This window comes from Palaemon carinicauda, chromosome 10 (assembly GCF_036898095.1).
Source record: "Palaemon carinicauda isolate YSFRI2023 chromosome 10, ASM3689809v2, whole genome shotgun sequence".
Classification (NCBI taxonomy): domain Eukaryota; kingdom Metazoa; phylum Arthropoda; class Malacostraca; order Decapoda; family Palaemonidae; genus Palaemon; species Palaemon carinicauda.
Genome location: NC_090734.1, coordinates 154,972,201 through 154,992,594, shown reverse-complemented (window position 1 = coordinate 154,992,594; position 20,394 = coordinate 154,972,201). Strand labels below are relative to the sequence as shown.

Genomic DNA, 20,394 nt, shown 5'->3' with positions numbered 1-20,394 from the left:
GGGATGAAGTAGGAATGTCAATCCCAGCCATTAAAGGAGTACAGGCAGCCTTAGGCCAAGTCTTCCTCCTGAAAGGCATCGACCTGGGGACCTCGAGACACATAGCGATGCTGATTAGGAGTTTCGAGCAGTCCTGCCCTCCTCAAGCTAGGAGAGTGCCCAGATGGGACCTGGCCAAGGTCCTGAAAATGCTAAGTCGTCCTCCCTTTGAACCCCTCAAAGATATCGGGGACAAAGACCTCACCCTCAAGACCGTCTTCTTGCTAGCCTTGGCTTCGGCTAAGAGAGTGGGTGAGATCCATGGTCTGTCTTACGACGTTGCGCACTCCAAAGGGTGGAAGGAAGTGTCCTTCAGGTTCGTACCCTCCTTTGTGAAGAAGACTCAGAACCCAGCAGTCTGGGACCCGAAGTTTGAAGGTTTCTCAATTCCGGCCATTCCCAAGACAGGCAATACGGAAGACTTGAAGTTATGCCCAGTAAGGACGCTCAGAAAGTACCTGGAAAGGACGGCTCATCTCCGACCAGGTGCCAAGAACCTCTTCGTCTCCACAGGTGTTAATAAGAAACAAGTCTCCAAGAACACCATTTCCCTCTGGCTGAGACAAGTCATTGCTAGAACCTATGGTGCCAGGCACTCCCCGCCCCCATGACATCAGGGGCCTGAGCACCTCCTTGGCCTTTGAGAGAAACATGGCGGTGGGACAGATCCTACAAGCTGGCACTTGGTCGCACCAGTCGACCTTTACTGCCCACTATCTCAAGGATTATTCAAGGAAATCCTTGGACGGATTCTCCATTGGGACAGTCATCGCCGCCCTCAAATCTGTGTAGCGGTAGGCTAGAAGATGTCCCCAACGGGGAATAAATTCTTCGCTACTTCATCAGGAGAAAATCAACAGAAGAAATTTTAAGAGGTGAGTCTTAGATAATAGCGTAAGGTTCCGCAGTTACCCTCTCTCCGCTCTCTGATAGGCCCCGCATTCCATAGCCCTCTAGGCACTATGTGCCGAACCAAGTGGCAGAATGGCACTCCCGCCTCCTAAAGTATAAGTCTCCAAAGAAAAATAGTTCTCGGTGAGTATTTGTGTCGGAACAAATCAAAAATTTTAAATAATTTTTATTTTTCCTAACATACTCACCGAGAACTACTTTTCGGGTAATGGCCCTCCCTTCCGTCCCCGAGTGCCATCCTTCCATTGCCAAGTTGGGCTAAACGACAAACTTAATGACGATGCTGACCCAGAGAGGCAGTGACCTGCCCTAATCCTGCCCTCAGGGTGCATTCCTTGGCGGCGGGGGTAAACCTATATAGAGCGGGGTAAGGGGGGTAACGGCGGGAAAACCTTGGTCGAGATTGAGAGAGATCACCAAGTGACTCCAAAGAAAAGTAGTTCTCGGTGAGTATGTTAGGAAAAATTAAAATTATTAAAAATTTTTGATTATACTGAAAAATTAATATTATTGGCGATTAACGACATCAAAACTTCTTAAAATATCTGTGAAAATGCCAGTAATGCTTTATTAACTCCAAAAGGGGATTGGCCATAGAAGAGCTTGTATTGAAAGGGGTGGAGTTTGTTTAAGAACTGTGGAGGTAGGAGATTGCTCAAGAGAAAGTCGCTTGGATAAACTCATGATCGAAGGTTACAAAGTTATAACACAGGGAATGGGAAATCAAAATTTGGGGGAGCACTGCTGTGGTTGAGCATCACAAGGAGGGGTTGGTCTTTCCCGGCTGACGTTCTGGTGAGCATCTATTCTGATGAAACTGGAACTAAAACTAGACACGTTAACCTTAATAATCTAAAGAAACGTGTCCTCGTTGCATCTTTCAAGTGAACCGAAAAGGACTATGAAATTTTTCTGCACATTTTATTTTTGTGAATCTAAATATATTAGATTGATGAAATACAATGTGCTGCAAGGAAGATTTTCACACACAGGCCTAGGCTATTTGTATCACAGATAGCCTGAGCATCAGTTTTTGAGAAAGAATGTTTGGTATACAGTACTAGGTTAGATCTACCTAAAGTTTATAGTTTATGTATATTTGTTTGCACTTGTGTATGCAAGCATTTAGGAAAATTATGTATCATCAAAATCCTCTTATGCACTGTACAGTATCACCAAATGAGATTTTCATCCAGAGCTTTTCCGAGTAAGTGTGCGATACAGTACGAGGGGCTGCATCATGCTAGACTTGAGGTATGATGTCAAAATATTTCCCGCATACCTAGCTCTGTGGAATACCATAATTATTACAATATTTCAGACTTTCTTTATGTTGTCAGATTAGCATTGCAAGAATTCCTAGAAAACCGATCAGAGAAACAGTGTAATTTCGAAGAACATTTTTCCCACATGCATGAATGCACGTTTACAGTTCACCTAATACAGTACTTGAAAAATAACGTAGTGTCTTGCATTCTGAAAAGTTCTTAGTCCTAATTGTATCCGCTTCTTTGCATTAATATGATCAATTAATATGTTCTGCCTTTCAACTCATTTGTTTCTAAGTAAATTACAAACTATCATAGCTGAAATGGCTGTTGAATAGATAATGAGGTACTTGGGTAACGACAGGTGGGTAATAGTAATCCTTCCACACACCTCCCTGACTAAGTCAAGTCACTTTTTAATTTGGACTCTTGATGAAACATGTGGCTGCTGTTCCTCATTTTTTAAAGCTGCTGGATCATTTTCTAATTCTTGACTTATTGGTGGGCATTTGGTTGTTGTCCTCCAAATGGAAACGCGTAAGGTGCGCAATACGCAGAAGTTCTCCGTGAAATATGTGAGAGAGTCGTGTCCTGTGTGTCTGTGAATCCCTGAGTAACTTGTGCCTTTTGTTGTGGCATTACTGTTATTAGTTCTGGCAATTGTAGTGTGCGAAGAAGAGGAAGAAATCTAGAAAGAATTCTCCGATGTTTTATGGAGGACATACTGTGCTTGGAAATTGATGACGGAAAACTGTACCAGCTGGACCTTTTGTTTCTCATCTAGGTACTCTTAGGCTCACTCTACAGGGAGTACTTATAAGGAGTAGAAAAGTTTGATCCATGCTTGTAGCGTGGCTCGGACCATGGAGCGGTAATTTTATCCCTAGGGGAGGTATAAACCCAGCTCAGCTCCGAGACTGGCCTGTCTTTATTTGACGACATCTTTTAACCTTGAGAGTTTGTGGCCATTTTTAGGAATTCCCTGGACTCATTCTGTAGTGTTTTAAGGGATCAGTGGGTAACTGCCAAAATGTTCCCTGTGCCTCTACCTGTGCAATTTAGTGTCGATGTCATACTAGTAACGGTGAGTCTCTGTGCTTGGACTATTATTGAATCCTGTCCAAAGAACAGTATTAAGAGGTAGTAGTGCTATCAGTGCACTTCACAAAATACACTGTAGGTATTACTTAAAGTCCTTTTATCCTCATGTTTTCTCCTTCCCTATTACTTCCCTTTTTCTGCTTTACTGCCTTTCCCACTTCTTTCTTCTGCCTTGCAGCCCAACCTCTTATAGCTTTTCCTTTTTAGCGTAACGTAGGTTGGCCAGGGTACCATCCACCTATTGAGATACTACCGCCAGAGAGTTATGGGGACTTTTGACTGGCCAGACAGTATTACATTGTATCCTTCTCTCAGGTTATGGTTCATTTTCCTTTTGCCTACGTATACACAACGAATAGTCTGGCCTATTCTTTACATATTCTCCTCTGTCCTTATACACCTGACAACACTGAGATTACCTAACAATTCTTCTTCACCCAAAGGGTTACTGCACTGTAATTGTTCAGTGGCTGCTTTACTCTTGGTCAGAGTAGAAGAGACTCTTTAGCTATGGTAAGCAGCTCTTCTAGGAGAAGGACTCTCCAAAATCAAACCATTGTTCTCTAGTCTTGGGTAGTACCATAGCCTCTGTACCATGGTCTTCCACTGTCTTGGGTTAGAGTTCTCTTGCTTGAAGGTACACTCTGGCACACTATTCTATCTTATTTATCTTCTTGTTTTCTTAAAGTTTATAGAGGAGATATTTATTTTCATGTTGTTACTACTCTTAAAATATTTTATTTTTCCTTGTTTACTTTCCTCGCTGGGCTATTTTCCCTGTTGGAGCCCCTGGGTTTATAGCATCCTGCTTTTCTAATTAGGGTTATAGCTTAGCAAGTTATAATAATAATCCATGAAATATGTGGACTAGATTTCATAAATCCAATTCAAAATACAGTTCACTTATGTAACCAATAAGGTTGATGTTTGCAAGAGAACAGGAAAGAAGCTATCTGTATGTGTCAGTTTTTTTATCGTTGAAAGGATTCTGGATAAGATTGTAACTTGTACAGCTTCCTGTCTTTACATGAAATACTGTGAATGCCTCGTAAGATGATAAAAGTAGAAAGTCACTGTTGCCTTGCCTTTTTTTTTTATTAGCGCTTACAAAAATTTATGAGTTGAGATACAAAAATTTATGAGTTGAGATACAAAAATTTATGAGTTGAGATACAAAAATTTATGAGTTGAGATACAAAAATTTATGAGTTGAGATACAAAATTTTATGAGTTGAGATACAAAAATTTATGAGTTGAGATACGTTTATCAAATTGCTAGTCTTTTATGTTGTTTTATAAAATTACTGAGAAATGAAAATACTCTTCCCAATACTTGGGAGCCTTCCCCTAAAGTCATTCATTTTGTAAAATATTTACTGCATGAACTATAGAAATAAGGGACGTTCATATTAGTTTGGTAGTAAATCAGATTTTGCAGCGTTCAAAAGAAGTCTGTATTGAACATAGCATTGAGTGATTCATATCCTGTCAGGGTCTGAAATGTCCCTTTCACTGGTTCGGTATTTGTGTACAACGTTATTCTATCTCGGTTGCCATGTTTAGAAATTGGAATTTATTTTCTTTACCGTAATTATCCATAAATATAGTAAGATATTAATAATTTACTAGTAACCCATTTAATATGCTCTCTAGTATCGGTTAGATTCATACTTTGGGTTCCTCATATTCCAGAATGTTTGTTCCAAGACAAATTGACTTCTTGTAGTGGTACAGTATGAGAGATATGGGAACTTTTGTGTGATTTTCCACTTTTAAGTGTCGCTACTGCGGTGTAGCAACTCGGCTCTGCTAGCCCAAGTGTATGACTGGTTTTATCTGGTGTTAGTTTGTGTTAAACATGTTGATATTTAAGTTTGTGCATGAAGACTTAAGTTATTTAAGAATGTGTAGCATCATTGATTAAGCCTAGAGTGTCTGTGTGTTTTAGAGGGAAAGGGAGGTTTTCAGAAGGTATGTATGGTACGTGAACAGTTGTGTAAAAAGATTCTCATACAAATCGGCATTGAATGGGATAAATGAAGGACGTAACATTTAGTGCTCCAGATATTTAACGTGATTTAAAATAATCTAGCTTTTATGGTGAATGAAAGTCAAAGAGATTATTAACACTAAAGTTTTATTTTGTTTAATTTGTTAGTGGTATTTCAAAGGATTATTTCCAGTTAAGCGTTTGAAATATTGATGTGGTTTTCTTATTAAACCTAATGTAGATCAGAAATCTGCAATTTCGAGTCTTGGAGGTAAGTCATATAAAATCGAATTAACCCTTTTACCCCCTGGCTATTTGGAAATTTCCAACCCTTAACCCCCAGGGGTTATTTTTTTTCAAGCACATTTTGCAGTATATTTTTTTTAAATTGCTCTAACAGTCTTAATTTTTCATCATAGAGAGGTCAGGTTGGTCTCATTCTCTTGGAAAATCCCTGAAGATTCTCAGAAAATTATCAAAAATATGCAAAAAAATCATTTAGTAGCAGTTTTTTGCAAGGACGTAGCGGTACGTCCAGGGGGGTAAAGGGATGAGTTTTGTGAAACGTACCAGTATGTCCTTTGGGGTAAAAGGATTAAACTTTATACTAGGACAGGTTTTGCTTGGGGATTCAACAAAAGGAGGTTCACTTAGTCCCCGTGATAATTCTCCTTCCTTCAAGTTTTAACAGTATTACTACTTTAATTACAAGTCTGGCTGCAACCCTTGACTATTAAAACGCTTCCAGAAGGCTAAAATCACTGCCAGATATTTGCTCAGATAGCCTCTATAATGTTTAAAATGCTTCCATAGGACCTGGAAAAGCAGATGTTAAAAGCCCTTGGGCCGAGAGGGAGAAGATAACCCAGTTCAATAAGACATGATAACAATAACATGAGATTGGATAAGTAGGGCATGAAGTACAAGTGGGAATGGATTTGAAAAAGAAGAGCAAAGATAAAAATACAGAAAGCAATGTATGATTGGCTGCCTCTTGATCAACCAACCAGGCAGCTTATGCCCTGCTATTTAGCCTCCCAGACAAACCTTTTGAAAATAACGTCTGCTTGTGTGTAGCCTCAAGCAAGAGAACTCCTATCGTAAGATAGTAGAAGGCTATGGCGCTACCCAAGACTAGAGAACATCTGCTCGGTTTTGCAGTGTGCTTTTCCTAGAAGAGCTGTTTTCCGTATTTGAAAAGTCGCTTCTACCCATAAGATCAATAGTGTAAAGTTGCAGCAAATGTTTTTATGTTGAACAGGCTGACCTAAGTCTTTTTATAGTGACATATCTTTAGTTTATGTTGTTACTGTTTTTAAAACATTTTATTGTTAATTATTTCTAATATTTATTTCCTTATATCCTTTCCTCACTGTGCTATTTTTACATATTGGAGCCCTTGGGCTTATAGCATCTTGCTTTTCCAACTAGGGTTGTAGCTTAGCTAATAATAATGATATGTTGGTAAATAGCCATTGTACAATTACAGTAGCTACCCACTGGAAGTAAGAGTGCAAAGTGTTATGTGCTTAATAATGTCAGTTATGTAAGAAAAGAGGAGACTATGTAAGGACTATATCAGAATATTCAGTGTTTGTGTAGGCGAGGAAAAGCGAGGGATCCAACATCAACCTTTTGGCTGGTCCTAGAGGAACCTGGAAGTCTCTTGCGTTGCCTGGACATACCTGCTACCTACCCTGAATGAAAGACTCAAAGCTCTGATAATTTGGACCATTTTAATCAATGTATATTTTTGTTGCCCATCTATTTACAACAGATAAATTTCAACCTTATTACCTTATGGTTGATTAAAGATAGCACTTCTTATCAGTTGATATGGTTAGAATTGTTTACTTGATAGCTGGAAGGCAATACACTATCACATGTAGTATTGATAGCCAAGCAGTGTACTCGTTAAGACCTGAAGGGTTTTGTAGTATCCTTGTGAAAGATAGCATATCATCACAGTAGTGATAGTAACTGATTTCCTAATTGAAAATCTAAGATTAATAGAATTCCTTATTGAAGGTATTAAACCCCACATGTTTTTATGCAATTGTCGATCATATTTACAAGTGCACATGATTTTTACCTGGGAAAATGAAAGAGTACTCCAAACATTTTCTAAGATACATGGTAATGTTGATCATTTACCACGAGTGTGTTCTGTAAGGGTGTTAGAAGCCTTTCTTTAATCACGGGTTGCTGTACAATGTGGAAATATTTGCACGCAGTTGGTGCCACCCCTGGTTTTTAGTGAAAGATAGAAAATCCCTCCAGTCACATGGTTTAAAGGCAGAGGCAAGGGACAGTGACACTGACCTATCAAGTTGGACAATGCCCTAGAGACTGACCATATATGCATATGATCAGTGCCCAAGCACCCTCTCCATGCAAGCTAGGAGCAAGGGGGTCCAGGCAATGGCTGCTGATGACTTAGGCTCCCCCAAACCCCCCATCCTCACTCTGGCGTTCACCAGTCAGGGATGTTACCACATCGGCCACCACAACTAGAACTAATCTGACTCCCTCATCGTTAAGATACCAACATCAAAAAGTCTAGGATCAGAGTGCATTTTGCTTCTATACAAAAACAACCCTTTGTCCTTTAATAGGACTGCTTTTAGCTAAGCTGCATATGTCTCTTAAAACACTATGAGATGACGGAGAAGCCTGTCCACCCAACAGGTCACAGGCCATGCTTTGTTTTCAGCTGCCGGATAATAGGCTACCGCATGTGATGCCTCAGGATACGAAAGTAATCCGTTCAGGATACGGTTTCGTATCCGGATTTTTTCGTATCCTGAGTCGCATTTTACATGTAAATAGCCTAATCCGTTCCAAGCCTTACAAAAAGTCACCTTTTCTTTCATAAACACGCTAAATTGTAGTAATAAACATGCAATGCAGCCATTTCTATCATTCAATAATTAACCCAACCGTTAAAAACAGCCTAATCCATTCCAGAAACCACCATGAGATTATTCAATAATGTAGTTATAGCCTAGTTATCCCCTCCAAGCCCTAAGAAAACGGTCCAATTTCTTTACTACTGTATAAAAGTTACGGTACTGTATGTAAAGCATTTGGATCAGTGAAGGTGTATTGTTACCTGTACACCTAAATTAAGGGTTGATACCAGGTTGATACCCTGAAAAAAAAGGTACTGTACTCTCGGCGACGAGTTGGGATCTCGTAAGCTTTTCGTATCCTGAAAATTTTTTCGTATACTGGGGCATAAAAATCTTTGTATCGCTTTTCGTATCCTGAATTTTTCGTAAGCAGAAAGTTTCGTATCTGGAGGTATCACTGTACTTGCGGCACCCTTGGCTGACTGTATTAATCATTTACTTTATCTTTTGGATAATTGTGTTAGCAGATCATCGTCAGCGAGAGATATTTAGAGGGAAGGACGGATTTACAGTGGTTTCCCAATATCTGTAGCTATGTGACAGTTTTCTATGCTAACCTACCAATATCCATGTCTTTGTTCCTGTTAGAAGACAGTATTCCTGGTTGCTGTTTATTCCCTCACTATTGTGGCCTGGTGATGACGATGATAACATATTCCCAAGGAGGTTTGCAGACATTAAACTTTGATGTTCACCATCCGAGGAAGAATGTTTTACGGCTGCTGCCGTTGTCTTACTTCAGTGTGCTCCCGTTCCTGAAAAGATCCTAAAGGCACGTCACCTGGTTGCTCTGGTCTTCAATCTTTGTCAGTATCTCAATGAGAAATAAGAATTTAAAACAATGTACTGTATACAATCTTATTAGATGGAGTTCCTTTGACCTCTTCCCATTGGAGGATCATCATTGTCTTGAACAACACTCAACTTCAAGTGCCTCCTCACTTTTGTCTCATCACACTGCTGGTCAAGATAGAAGTGCCATGACATTTTTTCCCCTTTATGAGTGAAGAAGTCCAAAGAAGATTGATAGGAGTTGCGTACATGTGACTCTTACCATTTCTTTCCCTGTGAGAGAGAGAGAGAGAGAGAGAGAGTATAACTCCAATAGTCCCCTTGACTTATTTCGTCGAAGATGAAGAAGATGACGACAACTCAAAGTAGAGGACTAACCTATGTGTCCTCAACTGTTTGCACATGCTATCGTTCGAGCGCCCCCACGAATGCTCATCTGTACATGCACCCATAAAAGTTCCTGCCACGGGATGGTCCTTAGACCCTTAGGTGACACCATCGCTTTAGATCAGCTGAAGCGCTGATATCGTTAACAATTCACCCACACTCAAAGACCGGTCTATGACCGAGATATCCCGGATGCCAAGATCTTCCAACTTGGAACAGGTAACTTATCAAATCTGATCTCGGCACTCGCAGAAGCCTTGAGGTGTCGCATCATGCTCGCTTGGTTGTCAGTAAGGATCTCCTCCACACAAGGATAGGAGGATAGGTATTCAATCACCTCGTTATGACGGTGACTTCACCAAAGAAGTCCTGAAAGAGCAATTGCTAGGGAAGTGACTACAGTTTCTCTCCCCATGAGGTAGTGCAGGACTGTAATCGCTCCTCTCAAGGAAGAGATTCTAATACATTCTCACGTAGTTCTCAAGGCAAAAAGTTACAGTGCTTTCTGTGAACATACCCATCTCCAAATAGATTTATTGGTACATGGTACGAAAGCTCACACACCGGCTACCACCTGTGCTCCATTCTTATTAGAATGAACACATGCACTACCAGTAGGAATAAAGAACGCTGCCCATCTTTCCTCTGACTGAAGGTTCAACTTCTATCTCCCCTCGTTAGGTTTTCGTAAAGTATATTCGTAGTAAAGAATTCCGTTTTGTATAGTTAGGAAAAATACAAATTGCTTTACTTTTAAAAGTTTGAGATCTTCATCATCTAATAACCTCTTAATTTTTTGTTTTTCAATATTAAACTTACCCGATAATCATGTAGCTGTCAACTCCGTTGCCCGACAGAATTCTACGGGAGGGATATGCCAGCTATCACTATACTAGAAGGGGGTGTACTCACCAGCGCCACCTGTGGCCAGGTACTACAGTACTTCTTGTTGACACCTCCTCAATTTTTCCTCTGTCGTGCTTCCGGCAAGACGTTCTGGGATACGCTTATAATCTTGGAGTATTGTTCACGGCTTTTGGTGAAGTATTTCTCTCAGATTTCGGCTGTCGCTATACTGGAAAACTTCTCTATTAGCTTAGATAGCTTTTATTTAGTTCTGTTTAATGGTTAACGATCTTTTTGCTTGATTTGGAATCCCCCTTGACTAACTCTTTGATTCAAGATGTCTGACCTTTCACAAGCCCCACCCCATAGACGATGTAGGTCTTGTAATAGGCGTATTCCGAAGGCCTCGGTAGATCCTCACACCGCTTGTTCTGACTGTAGGGAAAGACCCTGTCAGTTGGAAGATCGATGTGAGGAATGCGCCGGTCTTTCGGAACTTGAATTTGTTCAATTCCTGAAATATTCAACCAAGTTAGAGAGAGAGAGAGTTAGGAGGAGTTCTTCTCGCTCTTCACTTTTTTCCTCACCTCATGATCCTCAACCTTTTCCTCCCCCTGTAGTGGCTACCCCCGAACCTACTATTAGTACTCAACCTGATATGTCCGTTGTTTTGCGTGCCATTCAGGCTTTAGGTGACAAAGTGGAATCGGTGGTTAGTGATCATAAGTCTCTTATGGCAGAAGTCAAAGAACTTAAGGTCAAAAGTGCAGTGGGAGGTGATAGTGCCAGTGCTGTGACGAGTGCTAGTGTCAGTGTCAGTGTGGTGTGTGAGGGTACTTCTGTGCGTGCCAGTCGTCCTCCCAGTCCGGGACCTCTTGCAAGCTCCCAAGCCCAGGGGAGAAGCAATGTCGAAGGGCAAAAGGGTTCGGCAGGCCTTGATCGGCGCACAGAAGTATCCTCGGTGGTTGCGGGCGTGTCTTACAGAGACCGTCACTCCCACCCGCAGACGATTGAGCCCGTCTTTTACTCGTCTGCTGAAGCTATGTCAGGGAGGAAACGCTGGACTCAGGTCTCAAGACCTCTCAAACGCAAAGTCCAGACCTCAAGAGCTCTACAACCTGGTTGCAGTCATTGGATTAGCTCTGACTCTCCGCAGTCATCAGGTGACTGCACTCCTCCTAAGAGGAGTAAGGTGATGCCGCAACAGACCTCATCTTCTGTTAAGGCTTTGCCTCAGCAGACCTTAGCGTCTGTCGACCCCAAGTTGACTTTGCTGCAGTCCATGCAGTCACAGCTTGCGGTCTTAATGCGTGAGTGTCAGGCTGAGAAGGTTACGCCTCCTCCTGCGATCGCTCCGCCTAACCGCAGTCCAGCCTGCCAGGCGTACGAAGTTGAGGCTCCTCAGGATACCTTACCGCGTACTGAGTTGCCAGTTTCCAGCGGTGTGCAGCTACCTCCGCCTTCCTTAAGGCAACCTCAGCAATGGGAGCAGGAAGCTTATGCCTTACTTCCTCCGCTTCCGCTTGCGGTTCCACCAGCGAGGCAACAATCTCTTGAGGTACGACAACCTCTTCCATCCATGAGGCAGCCACCTCAGCACTCGCTGCAGCGACCTCAACCCTCCTCAAGGCGAGAGCCTCAACACCTTAGCCTAGCACCTCAGGAACCTCAACTCGCGAGACAAGAACTGCGTTCTGCGTAGCCGCTACCTCAACTCTCGCAGCTCACACCTCAGGAACCTCAACTCGTTCCTCAGGAACCTGCTACTGCGCATCCGCTACCCTTACAGCAAGCGCAACTCTTGAGACAAGACACTCATGCCAGGAGTCAGCCACCTCAACCCATGCGCCTACCTTCCTCTACTCTTCCTGACCAGTCTTTGCAGCCTGAACCTCAGGTTTTAACTCAGCAACAGAGACTTGAGGATGAAACCACAAGCGTTTATGCACCCGCTTGTTCTGATTCTGCTGTTCAGCATACCACTGTTACCTTACCTCTCACTTCGCTACACTCTGGTGATGAGGTTTCTGAGGAGGAAGCTGCGCACTTAGATCCCTCATCAGACGTGGAAGAAACCAAGTCTTCTCCTCTACCCATTGACTTTCGTAAGGTCCTGGCTCTTTTCAGAGAGGTATTATTATTATTATTATTACTTACTAAGCTACAACCCCAGTTGGAAAAGCAGTATGCTACAAGCCCAGGGGCTCCAACAGGGAAAATAGCTCAGTGCGGAAAGGAAAAAAGGAAAATAAAATATTCTAAGAAGAGTAACAACAATAAATATCTCCTATATAAACTATAAAAACTTTAACAAAAGAAGAGGAAGAGAAATAAGATAGGAGAGTGTGCTCGAGTGTACCCTCAAGCAAGAGAACTCTAACCCAAGACAGTGAAAGGCCATGGTACAGAGGCTATGGCACTACCCAAGACTAGAGAACAGTGGTTTGATTTTGGAGTGTCCTTCTCCTAGAAGAGCTGCTTACCATAGCTAAAGAGTCTCTTCTACCCTTACCAAGAGGAAAGTGGCACTGAACAATTACAGTGCAGTAACCCCTTGGGTGATGAAGAATTGTTTGGTAATCTGTGTTGTCAGGTGTATGAGGATAGAGGAGAATATGTAAAGAATATGCCAGACTATTCAGTGTGTATGTAGGCAAAGGGAAAATGAACCGTAACCAGAGAGGAGGATCCAATGTAGTACTGTCTGGCCAGTCAAAAGACCCCATAACTCTCTAGCGGTAGTATCTCAACGGGTGGCTGGTGCCCTGGCCAACCTACTACCTATACCCGGACCATTTTGTTTCTGCTACCCCACGCTCTCCTCCATCTGAGTTTTCGCTGGGCATGCAGCCTATTAAGTCAACGTATACTAAGCTCGTCTTTGCTAGGTCCTCTAAGAGAGCTTTAAGAATTTTAGGAGAGTGGTTGCAGTCTAAACAGCAACTAGGGAAGACTTCCTTTATGTTCCCACCTACTAAGCTCACTTCTAAAGCGGGCGTATGGTATGCCACAGGAGAGGAACCAGGCTTGGGAGTACCTGCCTCTGCCCAGGCTGACTTCTCAAGTTTGGTCGACTCTCCTCGTAGAACAGCAATGAGGCGCTCTAAGGTTTGCTGGACCTTCTCCGATCTAGACCACTTCCTAAAGGGTGTATTTCGTGCCTTTGAGATGTTCAATTTTCTAGACTGGTGCCTGGGGGCCCTTAGCAAGAAGACCTCCCCTGCGGACAAGGACTCGGCCATGCTTTTAATGTCCTGCATGGATAAAGCTATTAGGGATGGATCTGGCGAGCTTGCTTCAATGTTTGTGTCAGGAGTTCTTAAGAAAAGGGAGCAACTTTGCACCTTTCTTTCTTCCAGCATCACACCTTGTCAAAGGTCTCAACTCCTTTTCGCTCCGCTCTCTAAGTTCTTGTTTCCCGAAGAGCTTGTCAAGGACTTGTCTGCGGCCCTGATTCAAAAGGACACTCATGATCTTGTGGCCTCTTCAGCTCGTAAGACTAAGGTTGCTCCCTCAGTCCCCAGGACTTATCGCACCCCAATGGCTGATACTCCTGCTACAAGGTTTATTCCGCCCTTTCGTGGTAGAGCCCCCAGCCGAGGAAGCTCCCGTCCAGACTCTTCCAGGAGCAAGTCTAGGAAAGGTTCCAAGACTTCAAAAGGCAAACACTGACTCTCCTCCTCTCCAGACAGCAGTAGGAGCCAGACTCAAGATCTTCTGGCAAGCCTGGGAAAAGAGAGGTGCAGACGCCCAGTCTGTCAGGTGGCTGAGGGATGGTTACAGGATACCATTCTGCCGCAAACCCCCTCTGACCACTTCTCCCATCAACCTCTCTCCCAACTACAAGGAAAAGGACAAGAGGCTAGCGTTGCACCAGGAGGTGTCGCTCCTGTTACAGAAGAAGGCAGTGGTTATAGTCCGGGACCATCAATCCCCGGGCTTCTACAACCGTCTCTTTCTGGTGGCCAAGAAGACAGGAGGTTGGAGACCGGTGCTGGACGTCAGCGCGCTCAATGCTTATGTCACCAAGCAGACGTTCACTATGGAGACGACGAAGTCGGTCCTAGCAGCGGTCAGGCAGGAGGACTGGATGGTCTCGTTGGATCTGAAAGATGCTTACTTTCACGTTCCTATTCATCCAGACTCCCAACCTTTCCTGAGATTCGTTTTTGGAAAGGTTGTGTACCAATTCCAAGCCCTGTGTTTTGGCCTAAGCACAGCTCCTATGGTGTTTACGCATCTGATGAGGAATATTGCAAAATTCCTCCACTTATCGGACATCAGAGCCTCCCTTTATTTAGACGACTGGCTGTTGAGAGCCTCCACGAGTCGTCGCTGTCTGGAGAGTCTCAACTGGACTTTGGACTTGATCAAGGAACTGGGTCTGTTAGTCAACTTAGAAAAGTCCCAGCTCATTCCCTCCCAATCCATTGTTTACCTGGGAATGGAGATTCGGAGTCAGGATTTTCGGGCTTTTCCATCGGCCCCAAGGATAAGCCAAGCCCTAGATTGCATCCGGAGCATGCTGAAGAGGAGCAGTTGCTCGGTGAGACAGTGGATGAGTCTCACAGGGACCCTTTCATCGTTAGCCCTGTTCGTCGAGCTAGGGAGACTCCACCTCCGCCCTCTCCAATTCCATCTAGCAGCTCATTGGGACAAGGATTTAACGCTCGAAGCAGTCTCTATCCCGGTTACCAAAGAGATGAAGACCACTCTCTTGTGGTGGAAGACCAACCTCCTTCTCAGGGAGGGCCTATCGTTAGCGATTCAGACCCCCAATCTTCATCTCTTCTCGGATGCATCAGACTCGGGCTGGGGCGCGACCTTGAACGGACAGGAATGCTCGGGAACGTGGAACAAAGAACAGGAAACGCTCCACATCAACTGCAAGGAGCTACTGGCAGTTCATTTGGCCCTATTGAACTTCAAGTCCCTCCTGCTAGGCAAGGTGGTGGAGGTGAACTCCGACAACACCACAGCCTTGGCTTACATCTCCAAGCAGGGAGGGACCCATTCGAGGAGCCTGTACGAGATAGCAAGGGACCTCCTCATTTGGTCAAGAAGTCTAAACCTCACCCTAGTTACTACGAGGTTCATTCAGGGCAACATGAACGTATCAGCAGATCGCCTAAGCAGAAAAGATCAGGTCATCCCCACGGAATGGACCCTTCACAAGAGCGTGTGCAACAGACTTTGGACCTTGTGGGGTCAGCCGACAATAGATCTGTTTGCCACCTCCATGACCAAGAGGCTTCCTTTGTACTGTTCCCCAGTTCCAGACCCAGCAGCAGTTCATGTGGATGCTTTTCTGCTGAATTGGTCCCATCTCGACCTTTACGCATTCCCACCGTTCAAGATCATAAACAAAGTCATTCAGAAGTTCATCTCGCACGAAGGGACACGGCTGACGCTGGTTGCTCCCCTTTGGCCTGCAAGAGAATGGTTCACAGAGGTACTACAATGGCTGGTCGACGTCCCCAGGACTCTCCCTCTAAGAGTGGACCTTCTACGTCAACCTCACGTAGACAAGTTACACCCAAACCTCCACGCTCTTCGGCTGACTGCCTTCAGACTGTCGAAAGATTCGCTAGAGCTAGAGGCTTTTCGAAGGAGGCAGCCAGTGCGATTGCCAGAGCTAGGAGGGTATCCACTCGTAGAGTCTACCAATCCAAGTGGGAAGTCTTCCGGAGCTGGTGTAGAGCCAATGCAGTTTCCTCTACCAATACCTCTGTAACCCAAATAGCTGACTTCCTATTACATCTAAGGAACGAGAGATCCCTTTCAGCTCCTACGATTAAAGGGTACAGGAGTATGTTGGCTTCAGTTCTCCGCCACAGAGGTTTGGACCTTTCTTCCAACAAGGACCTTCAAGACATCCTTAAGTCTTTTGAGACTTCTAAAGAACGTCGTTTACCCACTCCAGGCTGGAATCTAGACGTAGTCTTAAGGTTCCTTATGTCGCCTAGGTTCGAACCTCTCCAGTCAGCTTCCTTCAAGGACCTTACCCTCAAGACTCTTTTCCTCGTCTGCCTTGCAACAGCTAAAAGAGTCAGTGAGGTTCATGCCTTCAGCAAGAACATTGGGTTCACATCCGAATCTGCGACATGTTCTTTACAGCTCGGATTTTTAGCTAAGAATGAACTTCCTTCACGTCCTTGGCCTAGATCGTTTGAAATTCCTAGCCTTTCCAACATGGTAGGTAACGAGCTAGAAAGAGTTCTTTGCCCTGTCAGAGCTCTGAAATATTATCTTAATAGGTCAAAACCTATTCGAGGACAGTCAGAAGCCTTATGGTGTGCAATCAAGAAACCTTCGATGCCCATGTCCAAAAACGGGGTTTCGTATTATATAAGGCTTCTGATTAGAGAAGCCCATTCTCACATGAAGGAAGAAGACCTTGCTTTGCTGAAGGTAAGGACCCACGAAGTGAGAGCCGTAGCTACTTCGATGGCCTTTAATAAGAACCGTTCTCTGCAGAGCATAATGGATGCAACTTATTGGAGGAGCAAGTCAGTGTTTGCATCATTTTATCTTAAAGATGTCCAGTCTCTTTACGAGAACTGCTACACCCTGGGACCATTCGTAGCAGCGAGTGCAGTAGTAGGTGAGGGCTCAGCCACTACATTCCCTTAATCCCATAACCTTTTTTTTTTAACCTTTCTCTTGAATGCTTTTATTGTTGTTTTTATGGTTGTTACGGTAGGCTAAGAAGCCTTCCGCATCCTTTTGATTTGGCGGGTGGTCAATTCATTCTTGAGAAGCGCTTGGGTTAGAGGTTGTGTAGAGGTCCTTTAGTAGGGGTTGCAGCCCTATATACTTTAGCACCTTAGAGTTGATTCAGCCTCCTAAGAGGAACGCTGCGCTCAGTAAGGAAGACGAACTTAATAAAGGCAGAGTAACGGTTCAAGTCGACTTCCTTACCAGGTACTTATTATTTCATTGTTATTTTGAGATAACTGATTATATGAAATACGGGATACTTAGCTATCCTTTAGTCATGTACACTGGTTTTCACCCACCCCCCTGGGTGTGAATCAGCTACATGATTATCGGGTAAGTTTAATATTGAAAAATGTTATTTTCATTAGTAAAATAAATTTTTGAATATACTTACCCGATAATCATGATTTAATTGACCCTCCCTTCCTCCCCATAGAGAACCAGTGGACCGAGGAAAAATTGAGGAGGTGTCAACAAGAAGTACTGTAGTACCTGGCCACAGGTGGCGCTGGTGAGTACACCCCCTTCTAGTATAGTGATAGCTGGCGTATCCCTCCCGTAGAATTCTGTCGGGCAACGGAGTTGACAGCTACATGATTATCGGGTAAGTATATTCAAAAATTTATTTTACTAATAAAAATAACATTTTAACTTTTATCCCAACTTAAGTATTCTCAACCACACATTTGAACTCGACTTAACTGATTCACTGCTACACATAAACACTTGAGATTTTATTTGAACTTTTTAACGACCAGCCATATGAATCTTTTGATACTGAGCCCAAAGTACCCAGTGAGGAAAGGAAACAAGGAAAAATAAAATATTTTAAGAACAGTAACGACCTTAAAATAAATATTACCTATATAAATTATGAAAACTTTAAGAAAACAAGAGGAAGAGAAATAAGATAGGACAGTGTGCCCTTAAGCAAGAGAACTTTAACCCAAGACTGTAGAAGACCATGGTACAGAGGCTATGGCACTAACATTAGGAAAAGTTTTTGCAAAAGTATTATGTACACAGATCAGGTGCTTCATATTAAAAGGTCTTTATAACAGTTCTTTGTTTCTCCAACCAAATCAAGATTCCAGAAAGAATTAAAAGAGTTTTTCATTTATGGAATAAAAAGGTTTAGTTTTCTATTACAAAATATAGCGTTTATGTATAGAAATCGGGAATCATGACATTTTTAACACTGAATTTTTCCTTTACAGGCCTAGTATGTGAAAGATACCAGACTTGGATTTTTGGGGCCGTACTTATCTTCAAAGGTATTAAGTGATGAGCCCCGGACAAAGATAGGAACGGTCCACTACACCTCAGTTGTTGCAGCAAAGAGAAACCAAAGAACACAGTATTATGGAGGTTGATATAAAATTAAACATGGTAATATATCGGCATTAGGTCTGATGCCTTTTTTTCTAATAAAGTTATGGGAATATGATTAACTTCATTGTATATATGGGCAAAGCTGAGAATCTTAGCTGATCATTGCACAAATAACCCTTTTACCCCCAACGCTATTTGGAACTTTCCAACCCTTAACCCCCAGGCGTTAATTGGTCACACCTATACAGGTCTGGGAACTTTTAGTTAGTGGTCCAAGTCATTACTTCATGCCTTTGGTCCCAGCCACGTTGTGTTCGGCCTTTTACATTTGGTCGAATCTTTCTGGTATCTTTCTGTCTTCAAAAATATTCTTCAGGGGAGCTCTCTAAGATTGAAGTAATGTTATTCCTGTTAGTATTGTATTGGTAAACTAATTTGTAATGTAATTTTAGAAGTCTTTTGTCTGATATAACAATTATATATAATTCAATTCCCCTTTAATGGTTTTTAAACTTATTTATTTATTTTTTTTATATATACAAAATTTCTCTTATTTTAGATAATGTTGGGAGCGTTTTGGATGCTCTCGCTGCTCGTCCAACGGAGTCGGAGCGACGTAGTTGTAATATCATCCAGTACTAATAAAACGATCACCAGTATTGCAGATTACCCGGCCTCCTTTGGTCCAGCCCTGCCCCTTGCTGGGTTTAAGGTAAGGTTATGCCATTTTCAAAACTGGTTTTCAGTGCAGTTTTAGAGAAATGTATAACTGTTTTCAGATCTTCCTTGGAAATTACAGAATGTGTATTGATGTTTCTGGTTACGGTAGGTCCAGAGCATTTTATCAAGAGTTAGAATATATTGTTGTAATTTATCTAGCTCACCTTTTGTTGACAGATAAAAATTGTTGTGTTGAAGATTATCCAGAATCTGTAACGTACATCATTAGCAAATGTTGACATAAACTGGAATAAACTAGTTGATCATATAAAATAATATTGGAATAAATCTCTTTAGAATTGTAATTGCCATAATTGGTACAATATCCTTTAGATCAGGCATGGGCAACCTTTGGCCTGCGGGCCACATATAGCCCCTGACATGTGCAGCCTTCCTGAGACTTTATAGGTTACTAAAACTATATTGTTCCAACACGGTTACTTACCTAGAACTACCTTCTTAGGAGTTACTGGTTAACTCTACATAACCGACCAGCTTTTTGTATAGTTTACCCCCCTCTTCCTGTTTTCTATGGGGTCAACCTCTGGCAGTGTGGTACGTGCCCTGAGGCGACCCCGGGGTCAGGCAGCGTGCTAGCTCAGGTCGAATCACCAGTAAGTTTCTGGTCGCAACGCGATAAACATCTTGCCGCGCTCTCTCTTACCTTGTGCAACCCTTGTGTCCCCCGATCCTTTGTGCTTACCGCGTGTTACCCACGTATTTCAATGTCACTTTCCCGTTACATCCTTGTGTCTCTTGGTGTGTTAGCTTTGTGTTATGGAGCATCCTCGTCGTTGCCCTGGGCCTGTGGCTGGAAAGTCTTGCGGGGCTTTCCTCTCCAAGCCTGAGGTTGATCCCCACTCCTTGTGCTCCACGTGTAGGGGGAAAGCGTGTTCCCCTACCTCTACGTGCCCGGAGTTTGCTAATTGGACTGAGATCCAGTGGGTGCTCTTCGGGATGAAGAAGAAGAAGGCAGCTAAGAAGATGCCTAAGGATTCCATCATTTCCTCGCCTGTAGGTTTGCCAGACGCCTCGGCAGACCGTAGCGCCCGTCCTTCTTCCCCTACCCAGCGTATGGGACGAGGTAAGTCCGTTGCGGGGAAGAGGCCCATTGCCCTTCCCCAAGAGTCTGATATTCCTGTGGGGGAAGTGTCCTGTGTGGGGCAGGCATGTGTGGCGCCTGAGTGTAGTGCAGAAGTGTGGGTAGGAGGCGAGGGCCTGGTGCCCGCAGGTTCCGTCGCCTCGGAAGATCCAATGTGGGGTAGGCCGAGTGCCGATACTTCCCCTGCCTCGTGGCGTGTTTCGTGTGCTTCAACCTCCGGGGGAGACACGGAGAAAGGTAGTTCGTCGTCTTTGGACCTTGCCACGTGGGTGA

The 20,394-nt window shown here is 43.4% G+C and overlaps 1 protein-coding gene across 1 annotated transcript in view; it reads left to right on the top strand.

The window, feature by feature from the left end:
* The window catches only part of LOC137648888 (E3 ubiquitin-protein ligase RNF13-like), a 108,287-nt gene that overhangs the window by 7,039 nt on the left and 80,854 nt on the right, over positions 1 to 20,394 (top strand). The window contains exons 2-3 of the mRNA XM_068382063.1: positions 18,185 to 18,356; positions 18,859 to 19,011. Of these exons, the coding sequence (XP_068238164.1) occupies positions 18,330 to 18,356; positions 18,859 to 19,011 (180 nt within the window). The 5' untranslated portion in view covers positions 18,185 to 18,329. The remainder of the gene's footprint in view (positions 1 to 18,184; positions 18,357 to 18,858; positions 19,012 to 20,394) is intronic.